Genomic DNA, 14,410 nt, shown 5'->3' with positions numbered 1-14,410 from the left:
GGCTGGGGCAGCCCGCCTGTTGCTCCGCCTCCTCCAGCCTCCTCCTCCTCCGCCGCCGCCGCCTTCCCGCCACTCCGGCCAAAGGGCTCGGCCTCGCCGGCGGGCTGCTGAAAGGGCGAACGCGAGCCGGAGGGAATCGCCCCCCACCGGATCCGACCCCTGGCCCCTCTTGCTCAGGATTGCCGGTGGTGGTGGTGTCGCCGTCCGAGGTCTCAGGAGGAGCCTCGGGGTGGGAACCTCGGACTTCCACTGAGCAAGGGCCGTCCGCCTTCCCTGCATCCATTGCCAGGAGCTCCGCACGGAGCTCGGAGCTCTCGTGGACCTCCAGCGTCCCGACTAGCTTGACCTGCACGAGCCACATAAACGTGTGAGTGTACCTGCTGCTGCAGGGGAAGCTGCGGGCCGTGCATGCCTCCCCCTCCCTCTCCCTCTCCCTCTCCCTCCCTGGTCCAGGCACGCTCCTACACTGAAATACCGCTCCTCATAACAAAAGTACCCATAACGCTTCCAGCACACGTGTTTGGGCAGAGGGAGGGCCTTTCCTATAAATCGGGATCAGAGGGAGCCAAACCCTTCATTTATTTATGTGGCATTTGGGGGCATTTCCGTATTGCGGGTTTGGGCAGGCTGGTGTGATTGGCTCTCTTCCAGGGGCTGGGAGACATTAGGGAGGGCTGTTTCCCTTTTGTGAACAGGTTTGATCAACATGCAAGTCACAGCGCAGAGTTCGCCTGTTTCAGGTGCATAATCCGTTGTTCCCCTAGTTTTATTAAATCAGTAGTGCAGTGGCAAATGTCAATGTGCAGGGTCTCATCATGACAGGCCCCTAAGGAGAGTCCAAAAATACAGGCAGCTGTGTTGATCTCTCTCACACACACACATAAGGAGAGCCATGCTGAATCAGACCAAGGGTCCATTTAGTCTAGCACTGTGTTCACACAGTGGCCAACCAACTGTCGACCAGGGACCAACAAAGCAGGACATGGTGCAACGGCACCCTCCCACCCATGTTCCCCAGAAACTGGGATATGTAAGCATACTGTCTTGATAGCCTTCTCTAGGAATTTGTCTACCTCCCTTTTAAAGCCATCCAAAATGTTGGCCATCGCTACATCATGTGGTAGTGTATGCATAATAAATTATGTATGCATAATTTCATACATCTCTTTCAGGTCTCCCTTCAGCCTCCTTTTTTCCAAGCTAAACAATCCCAGCTGTTCTAACCTCAAATGCTCAAATCCCTTTATCGTTTTAGTTGCCCTTTTCTGCAACTACAAGGGCTGCAGTACATAGCACAATAACTAATTTATTAGAATGAGCTGATAGTTGTAGAATAGTGAGCTGGCAAAGGGTATTAATTAGCGTATTGGACTTTGGCTGTAGAGACCTGAGATTGCATGAGAAAGGGACAGGCACGGGAGAGGCAACGTGACCCCATATATCATAAGATCACCAGCTCAAGATTTTCCAGGCGTTTATATTCCCAGCACCAGGGAGCAACATTTGACCTGTTTTTCATGCAATGACAACCCATGGGCTTAAAAACCGATGCATTGTTATGCGTAAGCAGGCACACTCCCTACACCCACCTCTTTTGCTTTACTGCACAACGTGCCATTGACGTGTGAAACTGAGGTGCAGGTTTGTTTAGGGGCTAGTAAAAAGAAGGAAAAGGCAAAGGTAGAACCAGGCAATCTTCAAAACGGAATATTTACAAAAGTTGATTTACAGTGCCAAGGTGCCGCCTACGCGTTTCGAACTCTGTAAGTAAACTCTGATGTTTGCATTTGTAACATAGATATTTTCTCCTGGTTGGTATATTTTTGTATATATACTTTAATTAACTGAATGATGATGTATTACACCTTTTGATTACAATTTGTATGTCTGGATATACATAAGTTGTTTAAAGTATTTTTAGGTACATAAACTTGTAAAACGCCTCTATTTGTAAATATTATGATTCAAAGGACTTTTTTATTTATATTTTAGATAACAGCCCTGAGGAAGAGCGCAGTTTGCGTTCGAAACGCGTAGGCGGCACCTTGGCACTGTAAATAAACTTTTGTAAATATTCCGTTTTGAAGATTGCCTGGTTCTACCTTTGCCTTTGGCTTCTTTTTACTCCCCCACGGGGTTTTCCTTGCTTTTGCACTTGTTGTTTAGGGGCTAAACAACCCATCGAACAACAAATCATGGGTTAACCGCTGGGTTGTTTAGCCTCTAAAGCCACCCGGAAAAAAACCCAGATGAGGAATGCCTGGATTTGTAGGGCGTTTTTCTATCTAAATGTGCGTAGGCTTGTGCCCGAAGGCACATTATTTTCCATGCTCATTTGCACAGTGGGCAGGAGAGAGCTAATAGGTTTAAAAACTATTATGACCGAACTATAAGCACTGTGAGGTGTGTACGAAACAAAACAAAATAAACTCCCAAGTACTTTACAAATACTGCTTATTTTATTTGTACTGTTTAATTTTAATTGTGCAACAAAGGGCATGTGTAATAGGTGAAGATGCCTTTTGAAAAAGACAGGAAAAGACTTAGTAAACAATTACCGACCTATCACAAGTTAACTTCAAGATTATACATTTTCCAACAGATTTTCAGTGGTGTAGTTGAGTCAGGGCTCACAGGGTCAAAATGCCAGGAGCTTTTCATTAGCGGGAGGATCACCATTTGTTAGCCTGTTTCCTTCTGAACTTAGATGCAATCCTCACAGTAGTTTTTGGGGGGAGGGAGAGAAAGGATTTCCCCAGCAATAATAAGCTCTTGTGAGTTATCCCTGTTGTAAGGTGAAGTATCTTGGCAAGGCTTGGTCCTGAACAGGCCATTGAGACCCATTAGCTTTACAAAAGTCCTGCTCTGGGATGGAGATGAAAGCTGCTACAATTGTTTTATTGACTTTGAGATAAAGATCCCTCTTAGCTCCTAAGGACAACCTTCATAGGGTTTTCAGCCTGCTTAGAGGCTCAACATCCTGTTTTCTTCTTTCTAAGCATGCATTGGATTGTAGCCTTATTGTCACATTTTCCTCATAGGAACTGGAGAGCTGTTTTATACCGGCTGCTGAACTTTTATTGGGCCGAACCAGAACCACTTCCGTTGCAGCTGAACCTGTAATGGAAGTGAACTATAAAAGACATTAATGTTTTATTCCCTGGCCACAAATTATAGTGATGGATCTTTGAGCTCGTCTACAGGAAGGAGGGATGGTTACAAAGTTTTCTGCTTTGGTGATTGTCCCTCACATGGCACACACCAACGAGTTTGCCTGCAATTTAAGCAGAACCATTCCAGGGTGTTTTCCCCCCCGCCTCCTGATTTTTGCACAAGAGCAGAGCAGTGATCCTGCACAAAGATGAGGATTTTTTAAAGCACACACACAGTGCTGAAAGACCCCAAGACCCATCCAGAATGTGTCGACAGTTCTCACTCCGGATACCCATGGGCTCGCTCCGCACAGCTGGTTGCCTGTTCGCAGAGCCCCGCTACTCGCGAGGAACAGCAACAGCTTCGCGAGGGGAGGGCACACCAGCTGCAAACCTCGGGATTTTTTCAAGAGCGTGCAGGGGGACACAGGACTGGGACAAAAGCAGTCATTGATATCCGTGGAAAACTGAGGGGTCGTCCCTAGACCACCGCAGGATCAACTGTGCATCATGCAGCCCAGGAGGGACAACCTCGATACTATTCTGGAATAAACGGCTGGTGTAGACAAGCCTTTAAATGGTTTTTAAATTTATTTAATACATTTATATACTGCCCCATAGCCGAAGCCCTCTGGGCGGTTTACAAAAGTTAAAAACTGAACGTTAAAAAGTATACAAAATTTTAAACCATCAAAAACATAAAAACAACAGTATAAAAGCAATGGTATCCATTTAAAAACAACAGTCCTGGGGTCCTTTAAAACAAACAAACTTAGCGTTGTTAAATGTCTGGGAGAAGAGAAAAGTCTTGACCTGGCGTCGAAAAGATAACAGTATTGGTGCCAGGCGAGCCTCATTGGGGAGATCATTCCATAGTCGGGGGGCCACCACCGAGAAGGCCCTCTCCCTTGTTGCCATCCTCCGAGCTTCCCTCGGAGTAGGCACTCGGAGGAGGACCTTAGATGTTGAGCCCAGGTAGGTTCATGTCGGGAGAGGCGTTCCATCAGGTATTGTGGTCCCAAGCCATGTACGACTTTATAGGTTAAAACTACCACCTTGAATTGGGCTCAGAAGCATTGTTAAATGCCACCTTGAGTGAGGTTTCTTTGATAGAAAGGCTCGGTATAAATCACTTCAATAAATAAAGCGGAAGAGACAATTCATGGGGGAGATTGAATCCATTACTGGCAATTAACCATAGAAGGTCCATGACCAGAGGTCGTATGGGGCCAGGTATCAGTCACTCAAGCAGCAGCAAGGAAGCGCTTGGCATCTGGTTTATCATTGTGGATAGCAAGATGCTAGACTGGGTGGACCTTTGCTCTTATGCCTATTTCTTTATTTTAATTGCTAATGGACAAGCCTAGCTTCCCACAAGCTGGGATAGCTCTGAGTTTATGCAGCGAACCCTTCAAGCAAATTCACGCAGCTGTCCCATGTCCGACACGGTGTGCCCAGCCTGTCTAAATGAAGCCATGCCCACTGGCAGCCCTAGACATGGCCCCTGCCAGGGCTCACCCCTATCGTCCCAACAGTCTGCCCATGCTATTCCCCTGCGGAGGGGCTGCCCCATAGCAGGAGGGAGGGTCTACAGGTGTTCAACCTCTGCCTACTATCTTCCTCCTGCCTTCTAGATGTCAAAGCTGAGCGCTGGTTAGGGGAGTCTGCCCCTAGTGGCTGAAGAAGTTATGGAAGGCTTCAACCATACAGACAAATTGCAATTAATTGCAATTAATTAATGCATTTCAAATACAAGGTCACCCTCAAGGGCACACCCTGAGGATCCCTTTGGCATGCATGCCAAATATCAGGTGTTTCATGACATTGCCACTCATGTACTGGCAGAGGGGTAGAAGATTCCTAAACAACCCGTAATCCAGTGTATTCCAGGGCAGTTTAAAAGGGAAATCCAAAATGATTTAGACAAAATTAGGCTGACCATATGAAAAGGATGACAGGGCTTCTGTATTTTTAACTGTTGTGTAAAAAGGGGAATTTTAGCAGGTGTTACTTGTATGCATGCGGCACCTGGTGAAATCCCCTCTTCATGACGACATTTAAAGCTGAAGGAGCTATACTAGAGTGACGAGATACAAAAGAGGGTAGGACTCCTGCGGCTTTAACTGTTGTGATGAAGAGGGAATTTCACCAGGTTATCCATATATACAAATGACACCTGCTGAAATACCCTTTTCTAGGCAACTGTTAAAGATACAGAGCCCGGTATATCCTCAGTGATAGGGTGACCCTATGAAAAGGAGGACAGGGCTCCTGTATCTTTAACAGTTGTATTGAAATGGGAATTTCAGCAGGTGTCATTTGTATGCATGCAGCACCTGGTGAAATTCCCTCTTCATCACAACAGTTAAAGCTACAGGCGCCCTGCCCTTGTTTAAATCTGGTCACTCTAGTATAGCTCCTGCAGCTTTAACTGTGGTGATGAAAAGGGAATTTCACCAGGTTCTCCGTATGTACAAATGACGCCTGCTGAAATTCCCTTTTCTACACAACTGTTAAAGATACAGGAGCCCTGTCCTCCTTTCCATAGGGTTAGCCTAAATGAAAATGCAATTAAGGAATTGCAGACTAAGACAACAAACGTTCTACAGAACTACATGCATCCAGAGGCAACATAACTGCTTAAAATGCCTGGGCAAATAGGAAACATGGAAATGTCAGTTTCAGGCGTAGCTCTTTGGGCTGTGAGATTCCAATAATTGTATAAAATGTTACCCTATGCAAAATGACTAGCAAATAAATCCCATTAAACTCAGTGGGACTTAAGTTTAACCAAACTTACTTGCTTGTTGTTTATTCGTTCAGTCGCTTCCGACTCTTCGTGACTTCATGGACCAGCCCACGCCAGAGCTTTCTGTCGGCCGTTGCCACCCCTAGCTCCCCCAAGGTCAAGTCTGTCACCTCCAGAATATCATCCATCCATCTTGCCCTTGGGCGGCCCCTCTTCCTTTTGCCTTCCACTTTCCCTAGCATCAGCCTCTTCTCCAGGGTATCCTGTCTTCTCATTATGTGGCCAAAGTACTTCAGTTTTGCCTTTACTACCATTCCCTCAAGTGAGCAGTCTGGCTTTATTCCCTGGAGTATGGACTGGTTTGATCTTCTTGCAGTCCAAGGCACTCTCAGAATTTTCCTCCAACACCACAGTCCAAAAGCATCTATCTTCCTTCGCTCAGCCTTCCTTATGGTCCAGCTCTCACAGCCATAGGTTACTACGGGGAGGGGAAATTGAACTTTTTCAAGACTTTATGAGACATTCGACGGATACTGCCTCCACCTAGTGGAGGCTTGTGGTGAACGGCTGATGATCTGAACACAGAATGACCCATTAGGGAGGGATCCTGGCTAAGCGGTGAAGCACATGAAGGTCCAAGGTTCAATCCCTGGTATCTCAGGCAGGGCTGGCACCACAGAGTTGTGGCTAGTCAGGGTTGACAGTACTGGTCTGGAAGAACCAATGGCCTGAGTCAGTATAAGGCAGCCTCCTATGGACCTATTTATGAAACCAGGTGCAATCCTTTGCCTGTTTAGACAGAAAAAGGTTCTACAACTCACAGCATTCCCCAGCCATCTGTCTAAACAGGCCTAGGAATGCACCCTTCATGAATTCATCACTTGCTTACCTTGCCATTCTTCCAATGAGATCAGGGTCCCTGCCCATTTTATCTTCACAGGCCAAGAGACTGACCGGCGGGGAGCCATATCATTTGCATGACCGGGGATTTAAAATCAAACCACCCTGGTCTACATTCGACACTCATTTCATAAGACCAGAATGCCTTATAGCCTGCTATGCATTCGCAGGAAAATTTTACCCTGCGCAATTCTGCATTTATGCTACTTGTGATGATGTATTAGGGTGACCCTATGAAAAGGAGAACAGGGCTCCTGTATCTTTAACAGTTGCATAGAAAAGGGGATTTCAGCAGGTGTCATTTGTATATATGGAGAACCTGGTGAAATTCCCTCTTCATCACAACAGTTAAAGGTGCAGGAGCTATACTAGAGTGACCAGATTTAAAGAGGCCAGGGCACCTGCAGCTTTAACTGTTGTGGTGAAGAGGGAATTTTCCCAGGTTCTCCATATATACAGATGACACCTGATTATTCCCTTTTCAATTCAACTGTTAAAGATACAGGAGCCCTGTCCCCCTTTCCATAGGAGGTACTACGATGTATTAGGTGATGGAATACGTGCCTTGAATTATGCAATGACTGTCAGCCCAATGGCCAAGTTGCATTTTGGAGAATCCGTTGCAGGCCATGTTCTAATGGTGGGCAGAGTCAAAGGAGCGGGGATAAATACCAGCCGTAATTAAGCCATAGGGGTGGCATTTCAACCTCTTAAAAGAGGGAGGAAACTGCACAAAAAGGAGGTGAGGGAGAGATACACTAAGTGAGAGAGGGCATTGAACCCCAAAACCTGGAACCCACACTGCTAAAGGACACCAGTCAATTCTCCTTTAAATAGCAATGGCAATAACAGGCATAGCCTTCCATGTGGCATGTTTGCACCCTTGGTCCATGTGGCAAGTTTGTACTAGTTCCAGAGAAATGATGCTCGGGTGGACACTGAATGTACTAACCTCTGGAGGACGAGGTCGAATTTGGGCCGCCCCATCTCGAAACGTGGAGCAGAGCTGGAAAAGCAAGATGGAGCTGGGAGCAGCAGTTCAGCACTTCCGCATGAGAACCAAAAGGATTAAAAGCCCCCTTTTTTTTGCACTGAAAAGGAGAGGAGGACGGGTTAAGTGAGATGGAGAAAGTGGTCGGAAACTTTCTCATTATGCAAGACCGAGAGGGGAGCACCCTTTGGAAAATTCACAGGTGCGAACAAAGGCAGAACTGTGCTCCCCCCCCCCTTTTTTTTAACGCAGCACACAATTAACCGGTGGCAGGAATGTTGTGAAGGTCAAAAGTTTAATTGGGTTTTAAACCAGAGTACACAAAATAATCTTGTCCTTAGAAGGGATGATGCTAATCACTGTGTGAAATGCAGAATGTTGCTTCCCAGGACATCTGCTGAAATTCCTGAAGATCCAAAGCTTTCATTTCTGTGTGTGTATGTGTGTGTGTGTTTCCAAAAAAAACCCTATAAGTTTGCATTGTTCATGGTGTTGCAGAGCTCCCCTTAAATATGAATGGGGTGCGGGGGGGGGGGCTGTGGAATCAAGGCGGGAGGTTTTGAAGCTGGTGCCACTGCAGCGATCCAAGATTCCCTTCCACTGAACCATCTCAGAGTGACATGAACGGGCAAATTAAGTGTCCAATGGCATCAAGCAAGCGTTAAATATTTTAAGTGGTGGTGCTCAAGATTTTGGCGGTCAGGTCGATCATGTCTCAGAATAGGAACTGGGGTAGGCAGCCTTTTGGGGCCACGGGCACCGTTGGCCCCAAAATTGCCCTGGGCACCACCACAAAATGGCTGCCATGGCAGGCATGGCAAAAGACAAGTACACAACCCCTCTCCCCCTGTGTAAACACTCACGTTGGTGGCTGCTAACTAAAACCGTTTTAAAAGGAGCTGAGGCAAATTCACGATGGGAGAGATGGGGCCTGTCAAAGACATCAAGAGTGGGCATGTTTGGGCATCTGTTGAGGGCCCACACCCTAGCAGAGGGACCATCGACAAGGCCCCGTTGGAGCTGCACCTGCTCTTCTCCATGTCCACCTCTCTAACCTAAAGAGTGAAGGCTTTGCTTCTAAAACAGCCCAGGGCCTAGCAGCTGGAGGCTAAACGAACAAAGCATACAGAAGTCAGCTACATAAACGTCGGACTTGGGTAACCGTGGGAGGAGGTGGCTCAGGGAGCGATCCTTGCCACGAGGATTAGGTGTTACAAGCATTTCCCTATGAAACGCTGGGGGGCATCTGAGGTTGTCCACCAGTTCGTATTGCATCTCTTAACACCAAGCTGGTGTCCAGGGTAGGGATAGTTGGGCCCCAGCTGAGGGCCCACACCTCAGCAGGGGCCCACCGGCCAGAGCCTCCTGGAGCTGCTGCTGCTCTTCACCATTGCAACATATTTGTTCACCTGCTTCTCATTCTGGCCCAGAGAATGGAGGTAGGGAGAAGGGAGGAGCATGGGACGCTGCTGTCTGCTATCTCCCTGGCTCTCTGCCTGGAGAAGAGAAGAGGGGAGACATGAGAGCACTCTTCAAATACTTGAAAGGTTGTCACACAGAGGAGGGCCGGTATGTCTTCTCGATCAGCCCAGAGTGTGGGACATGGAATCATGGGCTCAAGTTACAGGAGGCCAGCTTCCGGCTGGACATCAGGAAAAACGTCCTGACTGTTAGAGCAGTACGACAATGGAAGCAATGACCTAGGGAGTTGGTGGGCTCTCCCACACTAAAGGTCTTCAAGTTGCAGCTGGACAGCCATCTGTCAAGGATGCTTTAAGGTGGATTCCTGCATTGAGCGGGGGGTTGGACTCGATGGCCTTAGAGGCCCCTTCCAACTCTACTATGATTCTAAGCAAGAAAGTGGTGGCTATGATGAGAAAGACAATGAGTAGTAATACCAGCTGGGGGCAATGGAGGTGTGTAAGTTGACTCGCTAAGGGCAGGGCTCCATGAGGGAGTCTTGCCCCTAGATGGCCCTCAAAACTCTAGAAGCAGCACTATGGAATTCCTGAAGCACAGTTACAAAGCAGCAAGGAGGGGGAATTTCTTGCCTAACTGGCCTTGTGGGCTTCCTGGAGGCATCTCGTTGGCCAACGTGAGAAGCAGGGTCTCTGGAACCGATGGACCTTTGATCTTGTCATGTTCTTATGGACACTTGCTTGCTTTGTCCCTTCCTCCAGCCTGGCCCAGGGACAGATTATGCTGTCAGAATGTCATTCAGAATGCTGAGGGTGTCACAGATTTCCATGGCCTCTGGTCACTATGCAGTCAGCATGGGGAAAAGCCAAAGACTCAAGAAACAATGACCGGCTTCTCCAACACAATTCTATTCTTCTTCATCTTTATAAGGCCAAACTTATGTCAAGGTAGGAGAGCTGTGGAGCACAAATGCCCATGTTGTACTCTTCAAACCAAGACGCCCCCCGCCAAATATTTTGCGTTACAACTGGGAACGATATATTATTTGTACAAAAAATACAACACCCTCGTGCTATTGTGAAGGTTGCAGCTAAGCTGAGGGGAAGCAGGGAATTCTGGGGTGGAGGATGTCGGATGACGTCAGCATCCCTGCTAATAAAAGTGTGCTACTGCTGCACCACTCCTCTCAGTCCCCAAATGGATCTGGCCCTCCCCCATTTAGTCTTTCCCTTTAACCCAAACATGCATTTTGGGGACCAACAGCTAAGTTTTTTCTAGCATATATTTCATAGAATAGCAGAGTTGGAAGGGGCCTCTAAGGCCACCGAGTCCAACCCCCTGCTTAATACAGGAATCCACCCTAAAGCATCCCTGACAGATGGCTGTCCAGCTGCCTCTTGAAGTCCTCTTGAATGTGACATCAGTGCTGCTGGTAACCTTAAGCAACCAGGTGCTTTCCAGTAGGGGTGTGCACAGACCCCCTGCTCCTCTTCGTGCCCGATCTGCAAATTGCAGATCGGGCCCGCTCCTCCTCGCCTCGATCCGCCTAGGGGCCACTCCGCTCCGCTGCGGAGCTCCGGCTCCAAATCGGAGCTCTGCAGTGGTGGGGAGTGGCACCAGGTAAGGCTCCCCTCCCTCCTCCTCCTTACCTGTATCCGTCCTAGCCCATCCCAGCTTCACTAGAGCCCGCGGCTCAACCAGGAACTGTAGGCCCCGGCCTACACTTCCTGGTTGAGCCGCGGGCTCTAGTGAAGATGGGATGAGATGGGACGGACACAGGTAAGACCCCCGTCCCCCCTTACCTGGCTCTGCCGCCATCGCCACATGGGCGGCGGCGGCGGCGGCAGGACCAGGTAACCCCCCTCCCTCCTCTCCCTTACCTGCATCCGTCCACGGTCCTGCAGCTGCTTCAACTGAGCCCGAGGACTCAACCAGGAAGACTAGGCCACAGTCTTCCTGGTTGCAGCTGTGGCCTAGTCTTCCTGGTTGAGTCCTCAGGCTCAGTTGAAGCAGCCGCGGGACCGTGGATGGACACAGGTAAGACCCCTTGCCTCCTTACCTGGCTCTGCCACCGTCGCCGCATGGGCGGCAGCGACAGCGGCAGGGCCAAGTAAATGCCACTTACCTTTTTTGCGGAGCTCTGGATCGAGGCGAAGGATCTGCCTTCACCTCGATTCGCTCTGCAACGCTTCACGGCTCCCCCAATCCTCTTCGCCTCCGCCTTAACGGGAGGCGAAGCCCCCTGATCCGCTCCTGCTTCTCCGGTCCGAGGGGCAGAGGTTGTTTTCCAGATGTTTTGGACTACAATTCCCACCACCACTGGCCATGCTGGCTGGAGTTTATGGGAGTTGTAGTCCAAAATATCTGGAGGGCACTAGGTTGCCTTCCATGAGTCCTCCCCATACAAGTACATTGTTGACTAAAGCATGGAGAATGGACATAAGGGAAGGACCTCGAATTCTACCTAAGCCTGCATTGTAGCTGGGATGGGGAAAACAGGGCGGGGGGGGTGATTATTTCAGCAGATCCAGCCCCTCTGCTTTAAACAAAATTGCTTTTGCTCAAAGACTCCATGGAGAAGCAGAAAGTGAAGCAAGACCTTCTCATTGCTGTGATGTGTGTATTCTTGGTGCTCTTGATTATGCTCATTGCTGGCTGCACCTTCCTTCACTACAAGCTGATGACAGAAGAGAGGTAAGAGCCACATGCACACACTGTTGCAACCTGTGCGTCCGTCTCCCTTGTGCTTGAAAGTCAATGAACTGAAAATAAACAAAGCGATAGGTTAATACTCCCCGTTTAGGTTAATACTCTCCTATGGTGTGATGATACTTGGAATACTGTGTACAGTTCTGGTCACCGTACCCAAAAAGGAGAGGAGGGGGGGAGGATACTGTAGAGTTGGAAAAGGTGCAGAACAGGGCAATTTAAACTAGGGCTGTGCACCCATCCCCTGATCCGCCTCGGAGGCTGGCTCGGAGCCCCCGAAGCAGTCCCAGTTCAGCTCGGGTGTGCTTCGGCGTTTGCCCAACCCATCTCTGCACCGAAGCCAACACAAGAGTCAGGCCCTCGGACGCGACTCAGACTTTTCTCCCTTTCCCCACTTACCTACTGCCACCGCCCGCCGCCACCGTCCACTGCTGCCTCTATCCTTGCGTCTGGTGGCTTCTGCTGCCGCCGACACATATGACCGAAAGTAGGCTGCTGCAGCCTACTTCCGGTCATATGCGCTGGCAGCAGCGGAAGCCACCAGATGCAAGGACAGAGGCAGCGGTGGATGGCAATGGAAGCAGCAGGTAAAGGAACACCAAGGGCCACTCTGAAGCGCTGAGGCACCCTGAAGCTTCAGAGCCAATTGGCTTCAGTTTCAGTGCGCCTCAGGCTTCGTCCAAACCGCCTCAGAACTGAGCCAAGGCGGGCCGAATCAGCCCGCCTCAGCTCGGTTTCGGGGCCTCAGCCCGAGGTGCTGCACAGCCCTAATTAAAACGAACCCGGGGAGATTACTCATCAGTCAATTAGTCCAGATTTTGATTTTGTCCTTGTTCTTAAAGTATGCTGAAGAAAGACCTGCCGTCTTCCGCCATCCAGGCACACTGCAAGGAAACGAAAATTGTCCTAACTCTGCAGCCCAACCAGTTGGCTTCCTCCGAAGGCGAGCCGGCACTGCTGCCGTCTCGGCCGCCTGACCTACCGCCGGAAGACCCTGTGTCCCATCCGCTGGGTGCTTTTCTACCAAACCAGAAGTCAGGTACCTTCTCCGTCTGCCACGTTTATGGACGCCATTCCTGTGAAAGCCTTCATTCTGACGAGTCTGGGAGTCTTTACTCTGTCGAGCATTTCCAGTGCTTATACAGTTCCTCCAGGAGCGAGTCGAAGGAGTCCCTGGACAGCATTGGCTCCCAGGATGAGGAGCTTGAAATAAATAACGAATCAGGGAGCATCGTGCTGTACGCCATTCACGACATGTGATGAAAGAGATTGTTGCGTTTGCTCCAGAGAGAGGACGACCCGTCCCGGCCTTGCCATCCTCAGTGGCTTAGAGCCACAGATACGCTTCAGCACCTGTGGCCTGTTAAAACAGCCCCCGACTGATGGCTTTGCCACAACCTCTGCCCCTCTCAATCCCTCCACTTGGTGAAATGGAGGTAACCTCATTTCATTTATTTGCGTGTTTTTAAAAAAAAAATTAACCAAACCCTAGCAAGAACCCAACCTACAAAATTCCCCACAAAGAGAATGAAAGAGGGATCAATCACTGTGACTTGAACTCAGAAACAAATTTCTGACCTGGTAAATTAAGGACTTATTGGAGGAATCATTTTTTTAAAAAAACACACACACAAACAAATAAATCAAAAGTAAATAAAAGTGGGAACAGCTATTTAATTTCATGGAAAGTGGTGATAGTAGCAAAATGTTATATCTTTATTTCTGCTCACATCTGCGTATCCCATGGGTCAAAACGGCATGGAATTCAATCCATACCAGGGTACGTTGTCTAGAATTTGGATGGTCAAATATCTCAGCTTTCATAATCGAGAAAAAAGATTCTAGTCCTCATTGCTGTGGAGGTGCAGAAACTGCTTGCACATTTTTAAGGTCAAAGCTCTGGCATTCTGGAAGCAGAGCATAAATGACCTCTGGTATACATAACAATCAAATACGTGGTAGCAGTGGTAGCACTATTTATTTAGCACCATCAATATGTCTGGCACAGAGTATATGAGAACAGATCCCTGCCCTGAGTGGCTTACAATCTAACATTTGACAGGGCCGGGTTCAGTGTCTGGAGTCGTTAAGCAGCGCCTGCTGGACGCATGGATCCATGTGGCCAAATTAATTTTAAAAAATCAAATGGACAAATTGTGGGAGATCCTGTGCATAGATTTCCTTGCATCACATCTAGTTTGACCCTTAGCAATGAAGGGATATAACGGATTCCTCGGGAAGAGGAAAAATGGGAAGAAATATACGAAGGTACAGAACGTGAACACCAGAGGGTGCTACGTTCACAGTTTGGAGTGGCCAAGAGTGGCTCTTCGTTCAAGCCGTTTTAAAATAAGACAAAAACCTACTACTGGAGAACCTTTTTCTGACATCACATTAACTGGCTCACAGGCTGAAAACTCAGACTGAGAACCGGCTGGAGGTGTAACGTCAGGAGACCTGTATTAGGCCTGGGTTCAAATCCCATGCAGA

At 48.6% G+C, this 14,410-nt stretch overlaps 1 protein-coding gene across 3 annotated transcripts; it reads left to right on the top strand.

Moving 5' to 3' along the window:
- The first annotated feature begins 92 nt into the window (after nucleotides 1-92).
- On the top strand, nucleotides 93-14,142 carry LOC134409146 (uncharacterized). 3 transcript variants are annotated; one of them, XM_063141731.1, is made up of 3 exons: nucleotides 93-367; nucleotides 11,779-11,905; nucleotides 12,763-14,142. In XM_063141731.1, exons 2-3 carry the CDS (start codon nucleotides 11,784-11,786, stop codon nucleotides 13,178-13,180), a joined length of 540 nt encoding a protein of 179 aa, XP_062997801.1. In that variant the 5' UTR covers nucleotides 93-367; nucleotides 11,779-11,783; the 3' UTR covers nucleotides 13,181-14,142. The 3 variants fall into 3 exon arrangements, 2 of the variants coding, with proteins under 2 accessions (XP_062997801.1, XP_062997800.1); XM_063141730.1 differs by lacking the exon at nucleotides 93-367 and adding an exon at nucleotides 9,979-10,158; XR_010026160.1 differs by lacking the exons at nucleotides 11,779-11,905; nucleotides 12,763-14,142 and adding an exon at nucleotides 3,042-4,068.
- Nucleotides 14,143-14,410: the final 268 nt, after the last annotated feature.

Source organism: Elgaria multicarinata, chromosome 15 (genome assembly GCF_023053635.1).
Source record: "Elgaria multicarinata webbii isolate HBS135686 ecotype San Diego chromosome 15, rElgMul1.1.pri, whole genome shotgun sequence".
NCBI lineage: Eukaryota > Metazoa > Chordata > Lepidosauria > Squamata > Anguidae > Elgaria > Elgaria multicarinata.
Note: the sequence above shows the minus strand (reverse complement) of the source record. Positions and strands in the feature narration are given on the sequence as shown.

Bases quoted from the DNA above. Each gene is read 5' to 3' on its own strand.
- LOC134409146 (XM_063141730.1), top strand. From the start codon at position 10,095: ATGACCGGCTTCTCCAACACAATTCTATTCTTCTTCATCTTTATAAGG. The intron at 10,159-11,778 runs GTAGGAGAGCTG...TTTTGCTCAAAG, and splicing joins AAGGCCAAACTTATGTCAAG to ACTCCATGGAGAAGCAGAAA. The intron at 11,906-12,762 runs GTAAGAGCCACA...TTGTTCTTAAAG, and splicing joins AAGCTGATGACAGAAGAGAG to TATGCTGAAGAAAGACCTGC.